General features: G+C 36.1%; 1 protein-coding gene across 11 annotated transcripts in view; it reads left to right on the top strand.

The window, feature by feature from the left end:
- The window catches only part of STAG1 (STAG1 cohesin complex component), a 496,328-nt gene that overhangs the window by 375,900 nt on the left and 98,521 nt on the right, over positions 1 to 21,907 (top strand). For all 11 annotated transcript variants that reach the window (XM_077130207.1, XM_077130206.1, XM_077130208.1 and 8 more), the window contains 6 exons: positions 9,804 to 9,921; positions 15,884 to 15,987; positions 19,686 to 19,778; positions 19,880 to 19,969; positions 20,125 to 20,328; positions 21,246 to 21,316. In XM_077130207.1, the coding sequence (XP_076986322.1) occupies positions 9,804 to 9,921; positions 15,884 to 15,987; positions 19,686 to 19,778; positions 19,880 to 19,969; positions 20,125 to 20,328; positions 21,246 to 21,316 (680 nt within the window). The remainder of the gene's footprint in view (positions 1 to 9,803; positions 9,922 to 15,883; positions 15,988 to 19,685; positions 19,779 to 19,879; positions 19,970 to 20,124; positions 20,329 to 21,245; positions 21,317 to 21,907) is intronic.

Here is a 21,907-nt window from a genome sequence, read left to right as displayed (position 1 = left end):
TAACATATAATGTCCTTACTTGTCTATTATGACATCTTTGCATTTAAAGTCTATTTTTTCTTATGTTAATATAGCTACCCCTGCTTTCTTTAGGATACAGCTTTTATGCAATATTTTTTTCTATCCTTTTATATTTCAGTCTATTTATACCCTAGGTCTAAGATGCTAAGATGAGTCTCTTGTAAAGAGCATATAGATGAATCATACTTTTTAATCCCTTCTACCAAACTGTGTATGTTGATTGGGAAATTTAATCCATTCATGTTCAAAGGCATACTTGAACCAACCATCTTATCCTTCAGTTTTTATTTCTCAGATCTATTTCACTCTCTCTTTTAATCCTTTAAGTTACCCTTACTTATACTCTTCAGTTCTGTCCCCTATTCCAGACATCTCTCTCCTGTCTTTTTGTTTTTTGTTTTTTAGCCAATAGATCACCCTTTAGGATTTCTTGCGGGGTAGGTCTCTTGTTCATATATTTTCTCAGCATTCGTCAGTCTGAATATTTTAAACTCTCCCTCACTTTTGAAGGACAGCTTTGCTGGATATGAAATTCTTGGCTGACAATTTTTCTCTTTCAGAATCTTAAATATCATGTTACTGCCTTCTTGCCTCCATGGTGCCTCTTGAGTAGTCAGTACTTAGTCTTATGTGGCTTCCCTTGTATGTGGTGAATCACTTTTCTCTTCTGCTTTCAACTGTCTTCTTCTCTTCAGCATTTGACAACCTGATTAACATGTGTCTTGGTGTGGGTCTATTTGGATTTATTCTTTTGGAGTGTATTGGGCTTCCTTGATTTGCATATCCTAGTCTTTTGTAAGGGTTGGGGAGTTTGACCCAGTTATCTCTTCAAATACTCTTCTTTTCCCCTTACTCTTCTCTTTTCTTTCTGGGACACCAGTGATTCTTATATTCATGCAATTCACGTTGTCCATCATTTCCCTGAGATACAATTCAAATTTTTCCATCTTTTTTGCCATTTGTTCTTTTGTGCATTTGCAATCATTTGCCCAGTCCTGTAAGTTCACTTATTTTTTCTTCTGCTTCTTCAAATCTGCTGTTGTGTGTCTCTGTATATTTTTAATTTGAATCACAGTATCTTTCATTTCCAAAAGATCTGCTGTTTTTCTGTTTACTTTTTCTAATTCTCCTTTATGCTCTTCTAGTGTCTTCTTGATATCCTTTATGTCTTTGGACAACCCATTAAAGTTATTTTGGAGATTTGTATTTACTTACGTGATTTTTAGTTCTTAATTCTGTGTCTCCTCCAGGTTTTTAATTTGGTCATTTGACTTGGCCATATCTTCTTACATCTTCATGTACTTTGTTATTTTCTGCTGATTTCTTTGCATTTGATTATCTTGATATGATTCTTTCAGAAGTTGATTTCTCTCACTCACCTAAGATTTTATAGTTGCTGGAATTTTGTTGAAGGGCTCCTTTGGTACTTGGGTTATCAATAAATCCCAGTCAGTGCAAGGCCATGGCCTCCTGTGGGAGATGCAAGTCTATTTGGACACCTGTAGATTTGGCAGAACAGTGCACTTTCCCTGTCTTCCCAGCAGATGGCATACTTGGCCACCTCAAACCTGCTTTTCCCTGACTCCAACAGCTGGCTGGGTGAGGTTCAAATCAGGTGAAAATCCAGTCAATGGAGCAGGTCTCCCTGTGTACTGGAGCCCATTAGCCCTTGGCATGGAGGGTGAGTGCTACTTACTTTGGTGGAGAATCCCCTTGAGGGCATAATGGATTTGGTGATCCCAGGCTTTTTCCAGTGGAAAAAAGCTCAGCTGTAGGACTGAGAGTTTCAATTTCCCCAGCCCTCAGCCAGCTTGGAAGTCCCAATTCAAGGCTTTAGTCAGTGGCCTACAAGATCCCTGCCTATGTGTACCTGCAGGCCACTGGGGTGGGGCCACCCCACCCTCTTGGTGCTTACCTGTGGCTCTCTCCCTTGTCACCACTTCTCTGCCCATGCATGCCATGAGTGCTGCGGGCTTCTGTGGAGAAAAGGTACAGGACAGCAGAACCTAGTGTGTCTCTCTCACCAGTTCATTGTCAGATTAGCTCTGCGTCCCTCCTCTCCTCCGAAGGGGAGAATCTCCCAGACTTCCCCCAAATGAGGTGCCCACATTGGCCTGCCTCAGGGTTGGGGAGTAGGCACTGCAGAGTGCAGCAGTGTCTCTGTGTGTTGCTAAAATCAGTCTGTTGATTCCCAAATTCCAGGGGAACAGCTTCAGACTGCAGGGTAGAGATGGAAATGCAGGAGTGCTGAACAACTCCTTCTTTGGCTCCAGGCCAGCAAGTAGCAGTCAACACCAGAGGCAGTCACTATTAAATAAACTCTCCCATCCTTTCAGTTGTGATTGCTCTACTTTTTCATCCAGGTCTTCCCTGTATAATGTGTAAGTCCCTCTCTGGCCACTTGTATCCTGAAACTGTTGTCCCGGTCGTTTTCTGCTTTCTGTAATTATTCCTCGGTGGAGAAGTTAGCTCTGCTTCTCCTGTTCCAGCCATCTTGCCAGAAATCTGCAATTCCCTTTTGTTTTTGTTTTTGTTTTTACAATCCCCTTTTAATCTCAAAGATGTTTTTTGTTTGTTTTTTTAATGGCCTTTGAAAATGTCTCAAGGACTACTTTTTCATACCTTCATCTTTCACTACCAATAGAAAGTTGTTTGGTATAGTTTGTCTGGAAGATAACTGTAACCTTTTACCTTTACTGCCCCTGTTAGAATTTTTAAAATTCTCTTATTGACATGGATTTGCCTGGTATTCAAGTAGAAATCTGAGACCAACAATTTTTGTGGCCATCACAAATGTTCCCAAGACACAGAGACTGTATCATAAACACTATGTCAGCCATTCCCTGACCAATCATGTTGTATTGATTGTTATTGCTAATGTTGATGAGTTCAAAATGCTTATCTCAGAAAATGAACCAACACATTATCATGCCCTTTTGGGATATATAGTGGGTTTGAAATTATTGGTTGTTGGTAATTACAGAATGCTTTAAACTGAGCTAATACTACCTTATAGCCAGAAAGATGAGAAAATTGTCAAAGAAAGTCTACATTAAGAAAATTGGCTTCCACTCCAAATTATTTCTGGTAGAAACAACAAAAACATGCCCGAACTAAATTTTAAATGCTTGGTTTTACCTATGGAAAAGTCAAGAAGGCCAGTGCTAATATAATTACTTAAAGCCTTGAATTGTGTCAGTTCATCCAAACGAAAACCCAAAAAGTTGACATGAAAGAGATTATCAACCCACCAAAATAGTGAGAAATTTCTGGAAGCTCTGTAGTAAATGGAAAATGACTTGACTTAGAATTCCATTAGAGCTCCATTAGAACCCATAGCCCCGTGGACAGAAATAAAAGGTCTTTCTTTTTTTGACTGAGACCTTCTGGTAGAATCGTGAAATTTATGACAGTACTGCAGGGACTAGTGAAGGAGTAAACTATAGGCAGTAATTAAGTGGCTACCCTGTAGCTGGACCTGTTCCTCCTTTTAGAGCTGCTGGTCCAGTCGCTTGGGATGTGGACAGACAGTCTATCTGAGAAGCATGATAGTGAATGCCCCTGGATAATATATGGCCAGCAGAAGAGACAGGAAACTTTTTTATTGCAAAAGACAGATATTATATACATGTGTATTAGAAGAAAACGTCTTATAATAGATGCCCTCTTTTTCACTTCCCTTGCACAACCAGAGAAACAAGGACCTTGTGATCAGAATCAAGGAAGGGATTGTAGCTACCAGAATTCTTCAGTCTAGACTCATTAACAGCTATTAACTGGCCGCCAAGAATCACTAATTTTTTAAAAAATTCAATATCATGACTGTCAGATTTTAGATGGTAGCCGACTGAGAAATCAGAGAAACTTAGTCCCAGTTTAAATTTTATCGTCCCAGTGCGAGGTTCCCAGGTCCAGGTGCTCAGGGTGCGGGCAAGGTGCCCTCCTAGGAGCGGCGGGGTAAGATATAGGTAGGCTAGCTAGTGGGGAGTGCTGATGATGCCTACGGGGCCTTCTGTGGTAGGAGTTTCGCGGGCATTAGGGCCGGGGGCATAGCTACGGGCCATGGGGGGGGGCATAGCCACCAGCCGTGTGCAGTGGGGGTCCTTTGTTTGTCAGGGCAGGTCCTGATTGGCTGAGTTTGAACAGCTGTATGCCCGAATGTTCATGGTTTTAGATTCGGGTGGGGGCCTTCCAGCCAGAGGCTACTGGGCCAGGCCTTACAATGACAAAGAAGCAGGCAACTCAACATATTGATGAAAAATGTAATTAATACCCTCATGTATAAGAAGAAGCTATTATGAAAGAGGAAGAGAGTTAAATGTAAAGTATGAGAAATTAAGAGAAAGGAAGTACAGGTTCAAAAAAACTAAGACTAAATAATATAATTGTGAAGCTTAGGGCAAATATTTAAAAATTATTTTTAAAATGTAGGAGTATAACTTCCAGTTAAATCAAAAGAAGTAAACAAATGTGCTAAGTAAAACTTTGAAGGTAGGACAGACAAAATAATCAAGTAGAATACAGAAAATAAGATACCAGGAGAAAGTTCAGACATTAGTAATTCAGGTAAGTGTAAATGGATTAAAATGCCTTACCAAAAGACAGATTCTCGTTTAGCGTTAAAGAAATGAAAATGAGCTAAATACTGTTTACATATATGCCTTAATCAGAATAATGCTGAACTTTTAAAAATAAAGAGTTAGATAAGTTTATAACTGACAAATGCTTATAAAAAGATAGTAGGGGGCGGGCCGCGGTGGCTCAGCGGGCAAAGTGCTTGCCTGCTATGCCGGAGGACCTCGGTTCGATTCCCGGCCCCAGCCCATGTAACAAAAACGGAGAAACAGAATACAATAAAACAAGAAAATGTTTAAAAATGTTTCCCTTTCTTCCTTCCTTCCTTCCTTCTATCCTTCCTTCCTTCTCTCTGTCTTTCCTTTAAAAAAAAAAAAAAAAAAAAAAAAGATAGTAGGGACTGTATCATAGAAGATAATCCAGAATTAGAGACTAGAAACCTTAATGGGGTGGGGCTTGTAAGAATCTATAAGCCGGATAAGACTCCGAGGGGTGTAACTCTTCCTGGCAACGTGGGCTAGAACTCCCAGGATGAGCTGGGACCCAACATCATGGGATTGAGAGTCTTATTGACCAAAAGGTGGTAGAGAGAAATGAGACAAAATAAAGTCTCAGTGGCTGAGAGATTTTCAACAGAGTTGAGAGGTCATCCTGGAGGTATTCTTATATGTTATGTAGGTAGCCCTTTTTAGTTTATGGTATAGTGGAGTGACTGGAGGGGAGTACCTAAAACTGTTGAGCTGTGTTCCAGTGGCCTTGATTCTTCAAAACGATTATGTAACTATACAGCTTATTACATTGTGACTCCTTGGTTGGGGGGTGGGGTGGATATATATACATGCCTTAATAGTTATATAGGAAGATTTGGTGGGGGCGGGTAGAAGGTATAATTCTCTAAAAATCTTATCCATATGAACCTTCCTATACCTGTTCAACAGAAATACTTATACACAAAGTTAAGCATAAAAGCATGTTTATTCAACATAGGTTTTAATAGCAACAATTTGGAAACTTTTCTTTTTTTCATTGTTTTGATGTTATTTTCCATCTTTGACACCAGTTATTGCTCTTATATACCACTTGTGCCTTTCTCTTTTGGAATGGTGTTACTTGTGGTCTAGGAATAGTTTCTTAGGATATATGAATCTGGAAAATGTAAGGATATCTTGCTACAAACCTTTGCTCGTTCTTTCCAAGCACTAAAGTTAATTGGTATTATCTACTTTGCAGTAAGTCATTGAGTGCTGGGTTCGTGTGTGTTTGTGAATGTGATTTCCCTGGAGCAATTCAGGGGCTGAGGTGTGAGATTTTAAATTCAGTGGAAATGAAGTGTAGAAATTAAATTCAGATGAGGAAGAGCATTGAATAGGTTTTCAAACTACACATAGATGTTAACAATAATGGTAGAATTAGGAGTAATGTTGAAAACCAGTAAAGTACCCAGATGTGCTGGAATATCAGAGGATAACCAATAGGTCTAAACAAGTGACTTTGATACTCTTTGGGCCATGGCTGTATTAAGAAAAACATCACAATAGATACATACACATATAACTGAATAAGAGTTAAACAACCCACAAATGAATTACAATCTATAGTTTGAAAAACACTGATTTAATGGGTGGTTTAGATGGATGTCATGAGCCTCAAAGGAGGAAGCTCTTTCATATGAGGGGAGAGGAATTAAGTAGAAGCAGTTAGGAATTAGAACAATGCCAGCACCTTATCCACTTACCTTCCCTTAAAGATCTTCATGGAATAAAATTCTTCACTGTTTAATCACTGCCAGGTGGCAGAGAATTGTATGAAACACTTGTTTTTGTTTTTTTTCCTTCATTTTGATTATAAATCTGTTGATATTGGGTTCCAAGGACTAATAATTTAACAGTTTGTATTTTTCTTTGCACATATGAGGTTAGACAGTTGATTACACAGGGTCCAAACATGAAGCCTAATAATATGAGAATTAGGGGCCGTGCTACAGCAGACAAGAGTGTGGTTAGCCATGGAGAACAGGAAAATAAGTTTTCATACCAGTTGGTTTCAGATTGTCAGCGATCTTCCCGCTCTCGTAACCTGCTACGGACTAGGGATAGACTATTTCTAATTATTCCAGAATGATTGGCATAGAAGCAGCAGGTTTCTCCAAGGGCCACGCATAACCCCCCTTCTTTCAGAAATAGGAGATCTAAGCCTCTGTGGTTTTGGAGGACGACCTCAGCCAGTGAATTTAGGGAGTTTTCCAAATGACTGACAGAGCTTTCTAATTCACTAAGATCCAGATCAACTTGTTTGCTAAGAGTTTTAAAATTTTGGTCCCCGGTGATAAGGGCTGAAGTTCCAACTGCAGTTGATCCTGTAATGCCCAGTCCGACAAGGAGGGGCACTAAGTTTGGGGCTCGCTTGACCTAGTAAGTGGGTTTTAAATGTTCCCTACCTCCTTCCCCAGAATAATAATATACTTGGGGGATAATATGAACCAAAATACAAAATTCCTCCTCAACTGCCATTATTGGGGGAGTTATACAGGGGTTAATGCCGGATGTGCAGGCAAACCAAGTACCATCAGGGGCTACGAGGAGATGGTCCCATCCACCTGGGGTTGAAGTTAGAATGCCCTTTAGTGAAATGATGAGACAGCAGGAATCAATATAGGGGGATTTGGCTAGATTAAAGTTCTCAGAATAAATACAGGTTCCCTGCCCTTGGAGATCTCCTAGGATGAGTTTCGGTTCCTGTCCCCACCTGCGTAGGTGTTGGCCTTGTGCTTCTTGGACTGAGAAGTTTCTGATATGGTTATCTGTGGGGCCTAGGAAGATATTAGCTCCTATTCCTATGTAATAAGGGGTTTCAGGGTTTAAGCAAAGCCAACAGTCTTCAGTATAAGTGGATTGGTTTGATTCATAAACTGGAAAACTGAATTTAACATGTTGAGCAGGGGTTTTTTAGGGGAGGGAGAGGAATTTATTTGGGAGTTTGGGGTGGCATAGGCTTTTGAGCTCGAGCCTACCAGAAGCGGGACCGTGAGTCTGGGGGGCAATGCCAGTTTTATGCCAGGGTTGAGAGCTTGATTAGGTCCTATGGGATTGTCCACTTTATGGGGAAGGAACCTTTGAATTGTGAAAATGGTGCCTGGGTTGTAACCTGAGACATATAATCTCATTCCCCAAATTTTTCCACTCGCCCAGGTTTGGCTACACCAGGAAGGGATAGTAATAATCATTGGGTTACAGGCGTCTCAGGTGCAACTGTTAGGGTTATGGGCTGGTGCCTTTGTTAAGGTTATGAATGGGTCTCGGTTAGTCCATTCTGCGATTGTTTTACAACCCCAGTTGTCACAATAATATTGGCCTTTCCCTTGGCAGTTTAAACTTCCCTCTGCAGGACAGGCATAGTACTGGGTATGCCATAAACCTTTTTCTTGGGTGGGTAGCACACCCATATCTGATCATGTTACCATAACTCCCCTTTCCTAGGTGTCCAAACAGTTGGCAGAGATTAAAGTGGAGGGTTGGTTGGGAGGGAGTGGTGGCTGTAGCCACCAGTACTCCATCCACTGTTTTTGTGAGTTCCCAGGTATAGTTTATAACCTGGTGAGGGTTTTTTCCTGCAACCCCCACCAGGGATATTAAGAGGACCCAGAGGGTTTCTGGAAAGTCTTATCTTTAGTGGATCCTCGGTTTGCTGGATGGTCCATTTTTCAGGGATCTGGTCTAGGGTGGCCTTTTTTATCTGGGTGTGATGAATCTAGTGTCGTTTTCCTGCAACTTTCACTGCTGTTGGAGTTGAGAGGATCACTGGCAGGGGTCCTGTCCACTGGGCCTCCAAGGTGGCTGGCTGAAGTTTCTTTATCCAGACTAGGTCTCTGGGCTGCACCTGAAATAGATCTTTTTTAGGGGCAGGATTTGTTGGTCCCGGATGGACTGCCTTCACCAGTTTCTGAGTTTGCTGGGTGGTAGATTGCAGGGCCTCTATCAATGTTGGGGGTCCCATCCAGGACAGGTGGAGGGGAACACAACCTCTAATCGGGTTGATTCAGTAGTAGGCTGCCCGTCAGGTCCAAGAATTAATTTCCTTGCCTCTCTCCTGACTCGATCTCTTTTCTTGGAGGTGAAGAGGGCCTGGAGGAGCTGTTGGCAGTCATCCCAGGTGGGCTGGTGGGTAAAAAAGACAGTCTTGACTCAAGAAATATTGATGGCTCCAGAACACCTCTGTCAGCTGGAAAAGCACTTGGCTGGCATCTGCTGGTCCTTTGGCTTCTGGTTTCAAACAGCTTTCTCTGGAGCATATTCTTTCTGTATCTCCAAATGTCTCTGTCTGTGTTCAGCTCTCTAGCCACTGTTCTCCAAGCATCTGCATTTTCTCCAAAGTTTCCCCTTGAGTTCTACCATGGTAATAATAATGAGTTGATATTTCAGTCTTCTAAGTTTCACTTTTGTCTTTTGATGGAATTAAGATACATTTGTATTTTGAGGAAGGAGTATGACCTAATATATAACAAAGATGAGGTGAAGAAGTTCAGGCAAAGTTTTATTTCAGGAAGAAACAGAGCTACCTGGGCAGCATTTCAAGAGAGGAAGAAATGCCCACCCGAATGTCTGAAGCACTTGTTGAGGAGCTTGAGAGTGTTTGTTTTCTGTGGAAACATGGGTTCCAAAGAAAATAATGAACAACAAAAAGAATGGTGGTGGCAGTGAATATATTGAGTCAAATGGAAATGAGTGTAGAAGATAGGAGAGATGGACAAATTCGAATTTTAGACCTTGACCAAGAAGGCAAAGTTGTGAAGTAAGGAGCGATTGATTGGTACCAATGTTTCAGATGCAATTCTGGGAGAGTCATTAATTCCCTACAAAACACCAACAATCATTGTTTGAAAGAGACAAACAGGAGTAGGGAAAAGTGACTTGGAAACAACTTCTAATTTCAGGAATTCTTTTAACTATCTTTACTCTCAATTTCCTTATATGATGTGGTTGAACTCTTCTAAATGTTTAAAAAAATAACTTATTCTAAATGTTGCATATACATTATTGACAGTAGAATACTACACACGCACACATATATACACACATTCTCTCTAAATGGCTCTTGGAAACATTTAAACAAAGCCAATTTTGATTATAAAGACAACTGTTTATCAACTCAAAATATTAATAGTTTCTTCATTAAATGTTCTTTAGTCACATTTAACTCATTATTTTTAGTTACATGAACATGCAGCCTACTTGGTGGACAGTTTGTGGGAGAGCTCTCAAGAACTGTTGAAAGACTGGGAATGTATGACAGAGTTGCTATTAGAAGAACCTGTTCAAGGAGAGGAAGGTATAGTATTTTGATACATTGATTTACATGTTTTGGGTTTCCATTAATAATTATACAGTCCTGTATAGATCACTTCTTAAAAATGAATAATGCAAACCTGCTATGTATCTTTGTGTAAAGAGAATAATTTATTTCATGTACCAAGTCAGGGTAGTTTATAACATCTTTTAAGATTGACTGCTGTCATGCCACATAAGTTTTTTAAACCCATATAAATGCTGCATAATATTCTAAAAGTTTCCTTTATGGTTATTTGAGACACAGTAATAATGTATTTAATTTTTTAAAAATTAGAATGGTTTTGCTGTATTTATGTGTGAACTTGGAAAAGCCTTTGACTCAAGAATTTAATTAGATCCCAACTGTCTCTTCTTGATGTATTTTTATTAGATCCCAACTATCCCCAATTGTATTTTCTTAAAAGCTAAAATCAGAAAATCAGTGTAAACAAGATAAGTTGACTTGCTTTTCAAGAAGTAGGGGGAAACTATAGCCATATGATAATTTCTGAAGTGCATATTTTCTTACACTTTGCATGATAACATGGCACAGCAAAATGGATATGCATACTTAATAAGCAGGCTGTATCTAAAAGCTTTTATTTATATATATTATCTTAGAATTAGAAATGTTTTTTCCTGTATGTGGCAGGATTTTCAAACTACCCTAAACAGTGCTTTAAAAAGTACTTCGTATGTAATCCACTGAACAGGCCAGGAACATGGGTGATACCATGATGTAAGCAAGGCTCATTGTGGACTGTACGTGGGCTTCAGAATCAGAAGAAGTATAAATTCAGGTTTTTAACTTTGTCCTTTGTGACTGATGTCTGATTTCCTGACCTACTTCCTTTTCTTTGTAACATAAGGATTATTTTTCTTACATACCTTATACAGTTGTGAGGATTAAATGAGATAGTATACTGTTGATGCCCTGTTTTGCTTCCTGTACCCTCCTATGTGGTTAAACTCTCTGGAATATAATTAGAACAGAAAGAACCATCCCTTGCAGTAGACAACCTAAATTGTTCTCATCCTAAGCCAGCCTATTCAGGTCACCAGAAGAGTGAGTCCCGGTGTTCTTTTCAACCTGTGATTCTAATTGATATTACTTACTCTGACTTGGACAAAGTTCAATGAGAGAGACAATAGCCAATAAACTGGCTCAAAACTGTTTTAAACTAAGCCAGAATATTTGCCTCATAACTTCATTCTGTATTTGTGGTACAGATCCCTCCCAAACTTTTCCCTGATCTCCTTTCAAGGTGAAGTTTATATGATGTTTGACTGTACCTCTAATTATTATTTTATTTGCATCTTTTTCTCTGTAATATCCTTAGCAAAGAGGGTGGCTCTGTTACTAATTTCACAGGACTGCTCGTTAGGTCAAACTCTAACTGTACTCTGGCCTCCCTTCACTTACTTATCACCCCAGGCATTACTGCCATCATCAGAGTATTCTAGATGGATTTATCTTGTTAAAATAACCGCATCCTATTAGACATTTCATTGGGTTCAAATTCAGTTATGTTCAGTTTCTTCAGATTCCAGTCCAGAGGTTGATTTGATTTCTCTTGGATTAGCTTGGGTTCATTTGGTTTATTTGGTTTTGGCTAGGAAAGTCAGTTGCAAGGTAGGAAAATTTTTGAAAGTGTAAAGCATTTCGTGGATATGATCAAATCTGAGTAAACAAGGCTGGAGAAATTAGGCATTATAAGTGCAAAACCATGTCTTATGTACATCACAACTCAGCTTTTTTCATTCGTTTGTCTGTATGTGTGCTCTGCCACACATCGGCTCTGTCCTGGAATGGTATCCAAATCAATTTTCTGTACTAGTGTTTTTTGATTATAAAATGCTACCAAAACATATTTATTAAGACTAATTAGAAATTAGGCTGTATTTTCAATGGGTGGGATATGATAGATATGCCAATGAAGACAATTCTGGTTAGCAACTAGATATTTAGGACTAGAATTTGGGAAAACAGATACATTATCAGAGTTGTCCTATGGCAGTTTAAATAACAGTAGTCTTAAAACTGTCTTGCAATGTTTTTAAGGAGTTACTTTTTATATTCTAGAGTGAAATCAAATTGCTGGATAAAACAAACTTGTAATAAAATAAGAGGGTTTGAGTTCTTGTTACAGCTCTGCCAAGAGGTACCATAGCTTCTGGGTCTCAGCTTTGTCATCTGTAAAATAAGGACATTTGACTAGATAATCTTCTGTGGTCATTTCTAATGTTAAAATTCTATGACCCAATTGATGGGTGAAGAAAATTGCAGGTAAATGAAATTATTCAAAGAAGATAATCATTAATTCATTATAATTTTTAAAATATTCTATATGCTGTGTGCTAAGTGAGCAATATTAAACAAAGTTAGCTCACTGCCCATGAGGAGCTCAAATTCTAGTAGGGGAGGCAAATAAAAACTAAACAGTCAAAGTAATTTAAGGGTTAATAAGTGTCTATGATGGATAATAGTGGGAGGCAGTTATCTTTGGATTGAATCCTCAGGGAGAGGCCTCTCTCTGAAGAGGACACTTGTGAGTCAAGGAATTAAAGAAGAGACCTAGCTATGAGAAGTGGCAGAACAGAGCTGTGTAGCTAGAGAAAATGGCAATTGCAGTGTCTAAAGCAAGAATATTATTTTGTTACAAGAGCTGCAATAGCTAGAGCACGGTGAGCCAGTGTCGAGAGATGAGATTGGAGAGTTAGAGGCAGAGTTAGATCATGCACAACATTTTGGTTGGTAAGTGAATTTCTTTAGCTCGTTCTAAGTGTAATGGTGAGCCATTGAAGGATTTTAAACAGAGCACTGTGCTCAAATTCGTGTTTTTAGAAAATGTCTTTTGTAAGCATGGTTTGGAATGGTCAAAAGATCAGAAAGACGAGTTAAGTTATTGTTGCAGTGGTTTCTATTGGAAATGATAGTGAAAATATGAAAGAGGGAGGTGGCTTCTAAAGAAGGAAGAGACCATGACTGAATTGTAAAGATTGTATTCAGGGGGCAACAGCATGAACAAGGGTTGGGTGGGGGTGGGGGAGTGAAAATGTGAGCGCGAACTAGCTATAAAATATGATGAGATAATTATAACCTAGTGATACCCAGTAAAAAGGGTATTCATGGGATCTATGCTTTATAATGTCATGTACTGTAAAGGAGAAAAAGGACTACACTAAGAGACCATTAGCTTTAGTGATGATTTAACCCATTGGTTATTTTAAAGCCTTTATTCTCAGTGTTTATAAAGAAAGAGGCGAGCGTTCAAAGTATAAGAATAAAATCAGTCGTGAGGAAATGGAGATGATGTGCAAAGAAAGTTCCTAAGAACAGAAGATTGTATATTTTTCTGATCATTTATAGTGTCAACAGCTACCCTTTTGTTTCAGTCAGTGTGGCTATTTGGTTCTTGTCTGTGGCTTAAAGCTTGCTTTGCTTTCCAATTTATTATTTGAGGGTTGTTTTTGTTTTGTTTTGTTTCTGTCATATCCAAAAAGGGTTTACTATTAAAGTTCAATTGCTTTTTTATCTACTTAGCATCTACCTATTCAGGGAATGCCTCTCAATGATTGGTTTCACTTACAAAATAAATAACAAAATTAATGACATTAGATACTGTGTAAGGTTAGGTTATGCTTTAGTACTAACATGGATTTTTAGTGCATATGAAGAATTCTTCCATTCTTGAGATCATTATTCACTCTGCTTATTTTTCATGAGACTAGATTTTCTTACTACATAAAAGGATTTGCATTTAGTTCATGGGCAACCTTGTAATGTGAAAAATTGTAATATTCTACAGTCTTAAAAATAGAAACAGTGTTTTATTGAGTTGACAGCTTTTACATATGATTAGACATTAGATCATGGAAATATAGATGGAAAAGCTGAAATTTCATGTGTTTTCCCAAGACAATTAAAATGTTGAAACAAAAAATCATTTTTGTTTCCCAGTGCCTGCCCATGCAGTCAGTCAATCAATAAAGATGTATATTTGCATTCCTGTGATATATGTGCATAAGATATGCATACACAAATCCGTACAGTATAATTTTGATTGAGAATGAAGGGCAAGAGTCAATATCTGTTTGCCCTTTCGTTGCTCTTTCGCCAATATGTTTTTAAGTAATCAGTGTGAACTTTTATAGATTATTTTTTATCTTTTAATTTAAACCTAGTTCTGTGCCTATAATCCCTGTATCTGTTGGCATTTTACATAAATAGATATCCTGAGAGAGAAACAAAATTAAACTACTCAAGGTAGTCTCAAAAATCTCTCTTTAAATATAAAATCTATGTAGGGGGACAAAAACAAATGTTTTGTTAAATGAGAAGATCTCAAAAATGAAGATTGTGAAGATCTCAAGAATGAAGGGATAGATTATGTTCCTGGCTGAAAAGATTATAAAAATGTCAATTCTTTCCAGTGTAATATATAATTTTCTTACTAGTCAGAATTCCAGCAGATGTAAAAGATCTCTGGGAGGTGAGGTGGGAGGACAAATTGAGCAGAAAATACTTTTTATGTTCATGTAAAATGCTAGGTTTGTGCAAAAATGCAGTCTCCCATAGTAGATACAACACAAACTCTAGAGTCAGACTACTTGACTCTACTATTGAGTGCTTTGAAAGTTTATTTAACCTCTCTGTGGATCAGTTTCCCCACTTGTAAAGATACTAGTTCCGATCTGTTGGGATTATTTTGAAAATAAAACAAGTTAACATAAAAACCAATAACAACAGTGGCTTACACATACTAAATACTTAATTGTTCTTAGCATTATAGAAATACGTAGAAATTACCCAAAAAGTTTGGGGGGAAAAAAGCTAAATGAGGAAAACCTATTCAATTAAATATTCATATTAGTTTAATTAACTTCCATATTTACATTTTAACAGTAAATTATTTTATAAAGCTACTGTAATCAGAACAGTATGACATTGTCATAGAAATAGACAAATATATTCATCAAACTAAATGAAGAATCCAGAAATAGAATGATATATATATATTAGAATTTTAAACATGTATAAGTTCACAGGGAATACCTGGCTTATATAATACTTATGGAGGCATAATTGGCTGTTCCTTTGGTGCGAATAAACAGGGCCATGTTTTATACTATTGGCAGAAATAAATTCCCAGACAGGTTAAAGATATAAAAGTTTTTTAGAAAAACTAATTCTTTTTTTAAGTAAGAAAAATGCATTTCTCCAGGACAGGGAAATCTTTGGAAGCAAAATAGGAAGCCCAAAAGCCATAAAACAAAAGGGGACAGAAGTTGCTTTTCTGTCTGGCAAAAGACAGCAATGTTGCTAGGGTTACTAGGAACCAAACACTCTCATTATTGTGGTTAGAGGTGCGAATTGTGATAAATAACCCCTGTGTCCTATCAGTATCAATATTTTACTCTTTGACCCATTATTTTCTCTCTCGGGAATTTATTCTATAGCTATAAAAATACCATAAATCTGAAAACCATTTGAATAATCATTAATTAGTAGAAAAGAAGACAAAATTATGCTATATAAATTATGTAATATTTTGTAATTATTTTAGATAATTATTCATGTCTCTGTGTATTGACTTGAAGGATATTCAAAATCTGTATATTAAAAAGTATATATATATAGTATAGCATGACCTGGTTTTCATTAAAAGAAAAAAATCCTGTTTTAAGCTTTGAAATGATATAGAAGGAAATACAGTAACATTATGGCATTAACTAACTCAGAAGTATGGTATCAGAAGAGACCAAAGTTTATCTTCTTTTTCTGTACTAATCTTTTGAATATCTCTTTCCTGTTTGACTTACAACAAAGAGTATGCGTTCTTTCTTTCAAAAAGAAAAAGAAGCAAAGTACAGAGTTTACCTTCAGTATAATTGCATTCATTTTTAGTATGTGGTTATTACAAAACTCTCTACTTATATCAATGTGTTTTGTTTCGCCTTAGCAATGTCTGACCGTCAAGAGAGTGCTCTTATAGAGCTGATGGTTTGTACAATTCGTCAAGCTGCTGAGGCACATCCTCCAGTGGGAAGGGGTACTGGCAAGAGAGTAAGTTATATTAGTGAGAAATCTAGAAAAATGTTTTTAATTTATTTAACTGTCTTACATATTTGAAAATTTTAGTGGTATTTGTATTCCTATAAACATGGTATTCTTTTTTTTTTAATGCTATGGCACTGCATCTTCATACCTTGTCTACTATCCTCAGTTCCAAAAACAAACTCTTTACTTAGTGCTCCCCCTAGCACCTGTACCTGCTTTATTTTAGTATTTATGTAGTACTTAAAGAATTTTCGTATTCATGTGTACTGAAAGTGAAAACAAACTCTGAAGATAAACTGCCTAATTTGCAAGATTTTACTTGGCAGCTACGTGGTCATTGGCTAGCTGCTTATTTTCTTTTTATCTTAGTTTCCTTATCTGTTAAATGGGGCTAATAAAACAATTGTTATTGATATTAAAGAGAGTTGCAGTAATCCCACATGGAGAGACTTATTGGCTTTGTTGGGGTGGAGGTCACCAAGTCCTGTCTGTAGGAAAACAAGTATAAAGTTGAAAGAATTTGTCAAAAACAACCATATCAGACTGTGGTAATTCACCATAGGAAGACAAAAAAAGTGAGAAACATTTATGCTTGAAAAACTTGTTAGAACTTTGGGTAAGCGCAGCAGGAGTCTATGGCATTCTAGCCTGGGGTTGCAATATACACACTCCTTGCAAGCTTGGTCAGTGAGAGATATAGTTTTACAGGATGGCACTAGCTGCAAAAACCTCAGCTTTATTAACTAGAAGAGGCAAACTTGGTTAGAAACAAACAGAGAAAACTCACAGCATTGATATTCTGAGGTTGTAGTCTCAGTTGGTAAGATCAGTGGACTAGCCAGAAATTTTTAACTGGGAAATCCTGTTACTTAGAGAACCATAAAAGCATTAAGTAAGCTCTCCATACAACCCTGGATGAGTGGGAAACTATTTGAATATGTGGGGAATATCTGAGAAAAGCCTACAGAAGATAAAAACCAAGGCAAACTGACTGAGTGTTCTCTGTACAGATAAGTAGCAGAAGGGAGAAATTTTATAGGTTTGAGATGTTTGAGTACAACCTCTGCCCCAAATTATTGGCAGACCTCTGTTCAAATTCAGGGGCAAGCCCTAGGCAGATAAAATAAATAAATAAATAAGAATTTAAAAATCAGAGAAGAAACAACAAGGTCATACACCATGGAGATAACAGGTTGTACAGATTAAGTTAAAAATTACTTTTAAAAAAATGAAACAAAAATAAGTTTAAAAATCCATGGTTACTATACTATATTATCTATAATCCATTCTTCTGAGTAGACCAGATGTTGGATTTAGCCGATAAACACTTTAAACCACTTTTTATAAATGTTTTCAAAGCATCACAGGAAAATGTGATAACAAATAGGGAATCTCAGTAAAGAAAAAACAAATGGAAATTCTGGAGTTGAAAAATACAGTAATGGAAATTTCAGATCTATAGCATATTTGTGAAGCAGAAGAAACAGTGAACTTAACCATAGATGAACAGAAATAATTCATAGGAATAAAGATTGAAGAAAAATGAATTAGAGCCCTAGAAATGTATGAGACAGCATCAGGTATTCCAAACTAGTCCTATAAGAAGAAGATGTGGAAATAGGAACAGGATAAATATTTGAAGGAATAATGGCCAAAAACTTTCCAAATTGAATAAAAAACATTAATCCACAATCCAAGAAATTTAGCAAAACCTAAGAACAGTAAACACACAAAGTTCAATACATAGACATGTAGTCAAACTGTTAAAAGCCAAAGAAAAACTTTTGGAAGCGACGAGAAAAGCAACTCATCATGTGGAGGGTATTGATAATAGGAACAGCTATTGACTTCTTATCAGAAACAGTGGAGGCAAGAAGGCAGTGAAATGACATATTCAGAGTGCCAAAAGAATAATATTGCCAGCCCAACCAAGGATTTATGTCTTTCAAAATAAGGTGAAATTAAAATGTTCTTTTAATCTTTCAAACAATCTTTCAAAAATAAGGTGAAATTAAAATGTTCCCAGATGAACAAAGATTGAGAGAATGCATTATTCATAGGACCTGCCTTTCAAGAAAAACTCAAAAGAAGTCCTTTAGGCTGGAAGGAATAACACCACATAGTAACTCTAATTCATAGGAAGAAATGAAGAGCACCAGATATAAAAGGATAATATATAGATTATTATGGATATAATAATATCCATAATATAAAAGACTATATATACACTTTTTTATCTTAATCCCTTTAGAAAGACGTGAGATATTTAAAGCAATAATTATACTCCTGTAGTGTTTAGATTATAACATACGTTGAGATAATATATGTGCCAGTAATAGCACAAAGAAGGAATGAAAAAATGGAACTGTGTTGGAGCAGAATTATTTTATTTTGCTCTAATTAATTCAATATTAACTTGAAATAGTTAGTAAAAGAGAAACAGAAGAAAGGGTGTGGGACATATAACAGGTAGCAAAATGGCTGATGTAAGTTCAACCATATCAAAAATTACTTCAAAAATATGAATATGGGCAAGGCTCTATAAGGGTAGAGATTGCTATATTAGATAAAGAAATAAAAAGCAATATTAAGCTACGTGTGTGTAGGAGGCACATTTTAAATTCAAAGACATAAATAAAGTGAAAATAAAAAAATGGTTATTCTTTGGCAAATTTCTTCTTCATGGGTGTTATGCATCTTTGCTTTCCCGCCTGAGGTATTGTGAGGACTAAATTTGCATTCATGTGTGAAGAATGCCTTGACATAATCATCGTTTAATCAAAGTAGACTGTCAAATGAATTTCCAGACTTCCCAATGTCCTGAATATATTTCTATGCATATATTCCACTTTACATATCCCTTTAGTCACATTGTCCAGAACCAAACACAGTACCTTAGATCATTCCGAAATGATTTTTTTTTATATTCTTAGGAAGCTGAATAACAAAAAAACTCCTAGAATAAGAACTAGATAGAAAATCCTACTACTTCTTTCCATATTCAAATATTAGTGTTCACATTTATAAAGTCGCAATTTATATTAGAATATTTCTGTTCTGTAAAACCATTTAACATTTTGCTGTCAAATTCCTTCAAGATAATAACATAATGCAGAGTGCTTTGGAGAAGTAATTATCTTAACTGAGAAACTTAGGTTTTATTTTAGCATTTTATTCTTGGAATCACGTATAGTTTAACTAGTTGGATACAGGCTAAGTAATGTGCATTGTCAGCTTGAATTTGTTTCATAACAACAGGTTATACCCCTCTATCTTGATTGTTTCCTATCAGATTTATGATCCTAGTTATAAGGAGAATCAAATATAAATCTGTTTAAAATATCTTTTGTATAAAACTAAATGAAAATGTATTAGCTGATGTTGATATTAAAAATGCATTACTTTTTAAAGTGTGTGTTTTTGACATAGATCACTGTCAACATATTGAGATTAAAATTTTACAACAATCATTTCTTCTTTATCCAAATTTATTGATTCTTAAATAAGTAGCTAATTAATAGTGCATGCTAAGTAGAAATTTGCATAAATCAGTTGTATTTATCTTAGTAATTAATTTTTTAAGCTCCTCTTAGAAATTCTTAATTAGGTATTATCTGCCAATGCTTCATCATTTTATATAACATTTTAGATTTTGAAATTAGCACATGACATTCTTACTGTGCTCATTTTAATTTGTCTCCTAGGTGCTGACTGCCAAAGAAAGGAAAACTCAGATTGATGATAGAAACAAATTGACTGAGCATTTTATTATCACACTTCCTATGTTACTATCAAAGGTAGTTTGTTTCATTTACATTTTGTGATAGTATGCCACTGAATTTGCTTACATTTTACTGTGAAATAATTAATTGTTTTTCTTTGCTTCTTTTCCTTGTAGTATTCTGCTGATGCAGAGAAAGTAGCAAACTTGCTACAGATCCCACAGTATTTTGATTTAGAAATCTACAGCACAGGAAGAATGGAAAAAGTAAGCCACTATGAAATTGAAATCTTGCTATTACAGTCAATTTTATTATTTTATTTTTATGCAGTTTTATAGCCTTATTTGTTATTTGACAGATACTAATTTTTAATTTTCTGTTGGTAATATAAATATCACACTTTTTCTTTTTCCCTCCTAAGCATCTGGATGCTCTGTTAAAGCAGATTAAGTTTGTTGTGGAGAAACATGTAGAATCAGACGTTCTAGAAGCCTGCAGTAAAACCTATAGCATCTTATGCAGTGAAGAATATACTATCCAGAACAGAGTTGACATAGCTCGAAGCCAGCTGATTGATGAGTTTGTAGACCGATTCAATCATTCTGTGGAAGATCTACTGCAAGAGGTCTGGTTTAAAGTTGATATGTACATAAAATAATTTGGGCTCATTATTATTCAAGGTACCTGGATGTGTAAATTGTTTCCTTTAAAAAATCTAGTACAGTTATTCTCTACCCCATTTTAATAGCATCATTGCCGTTGTACATCCTGGGAAGATCAACCTTTGTCATACTTTACATTCATCTAAAAAATTCTGTTTCATGAAAGCTAGATTTGTTTCCTCTTTTAAAAAAGAAAAGATCTGGCTTTTCTTAACTTATTTTTCTGTTTTCCTCTTCATGGGGCATCATTTGTATTTTAATTATTATGCTGTGCTGATGAATAGAACATACAAACTGATTATGCTCACCAGGGGTATGCTCTCTACTTCTGTTCACTCTCTCCTCAATCTGTATAAGACAATCCGGAGGTCCTTTAACTCTGTGCTCACATGACCAGGCTGATAGAATTTCCTTTTTAATCCATAACAAGTTTTTAAAAGGCATTGTCCCTACTACAGGAATTTTTAATTTTTATCAACCATTATTATGATTTTGCGTTGTGGTTTTCAAGCTATAGAAGTAACTGCCTATCAGTAAAATCTTTCAAATAATCATGAAATCTTTAATGTACATACCTCTACCCCAAACAATTTTAATTTCAATGAATTTATCCTATGGTATTAATCAGAAAAGTGTACAGAGTCATGTTTATCACGGCGTTGTTAATAATGGCCAAAATTATATATCTCTGGGTGTTGGGATTGTATTGTATACTTTTTTTTTTTCCTTTTTGCTTATTTGTATTTCCTCGTTTGTCTACAGTGGGTATGTACTTTTTATATAATAAAAAAGAATTTCTTTAGACAGTAAGTATTTGTTTTCATGTGAATTTGAGGATAAATTAAATTATGGTGATGAGGTGATATTTATTTTTTTATAGGGAGAAGAAGCGGATGATGATGATATTTACAATGTTCTTTCTACATTAAAGCGGTTAACTTCTTTTCACAAGTATGTTTTATTTAAAATAGATTTAGTAAATAACATACTAGCAAACACAAAACAGACTAATTATCTTTGTAATATTTAACATCAACATAACAATGAAACATTTTAGAGAAGTATTTTGATGTTTCTTCCTTGATTTTTTTCCAATATTCTCCAAATGAATTATGTTTTGTTATTATAATTTGACTTCTTAAGGGATAAAATGTACATTCAGTGTACTATAAAAGTTTAAGTCATGATCAGTATTATTTCACACTGAGATGAATTTGTTCTATAAGCTAGAGTTTTATACAGATAATTTTCAACTGATTGCTTTTAGAAAGCTTGCTAAATAAGATTTGGCAAAAAGCTATGAAGTTTTTCCTCTAAACTCTTTCCATGAATTATTCTTTTATTTTTATTTATTTATTTTTATCATTGTTTTCTTTGTGAGCAGAACAGTTGAACTTGATTGCAAAAAAATGGTTCAAATCAATATGTGTCATTTTCATACTGTAACTTTAATGTTCTTGTAAAAAGTTAGACTTAATATTGTCGAGAAAGAATACAGAACTTTGTTGTCAGAAGAATGTTTGGGTGTAGTAGCCCTTATGT

Source organism: Tamandua tetradactyla, chromosome 15 (genome assembly GCF_023851605.1).
Source record: "Tamandua tetradactyla isolate mTamTet1 chromosome 15, mTamTet1.pri, whole genome shotgun sequence".
NCBI classification, from domain to species: domain Eukaryota; kingdom Metazoa; phylum Chordata; class Mammalia; order Pilosa; family Myrmecophagidae; genus Tamandua; species Tamandua tetradactyla.
Note: the sequence above shows the minus strand (reverse complement) of the source record. Positions and strands in the feature narration are given on the sequence as shown.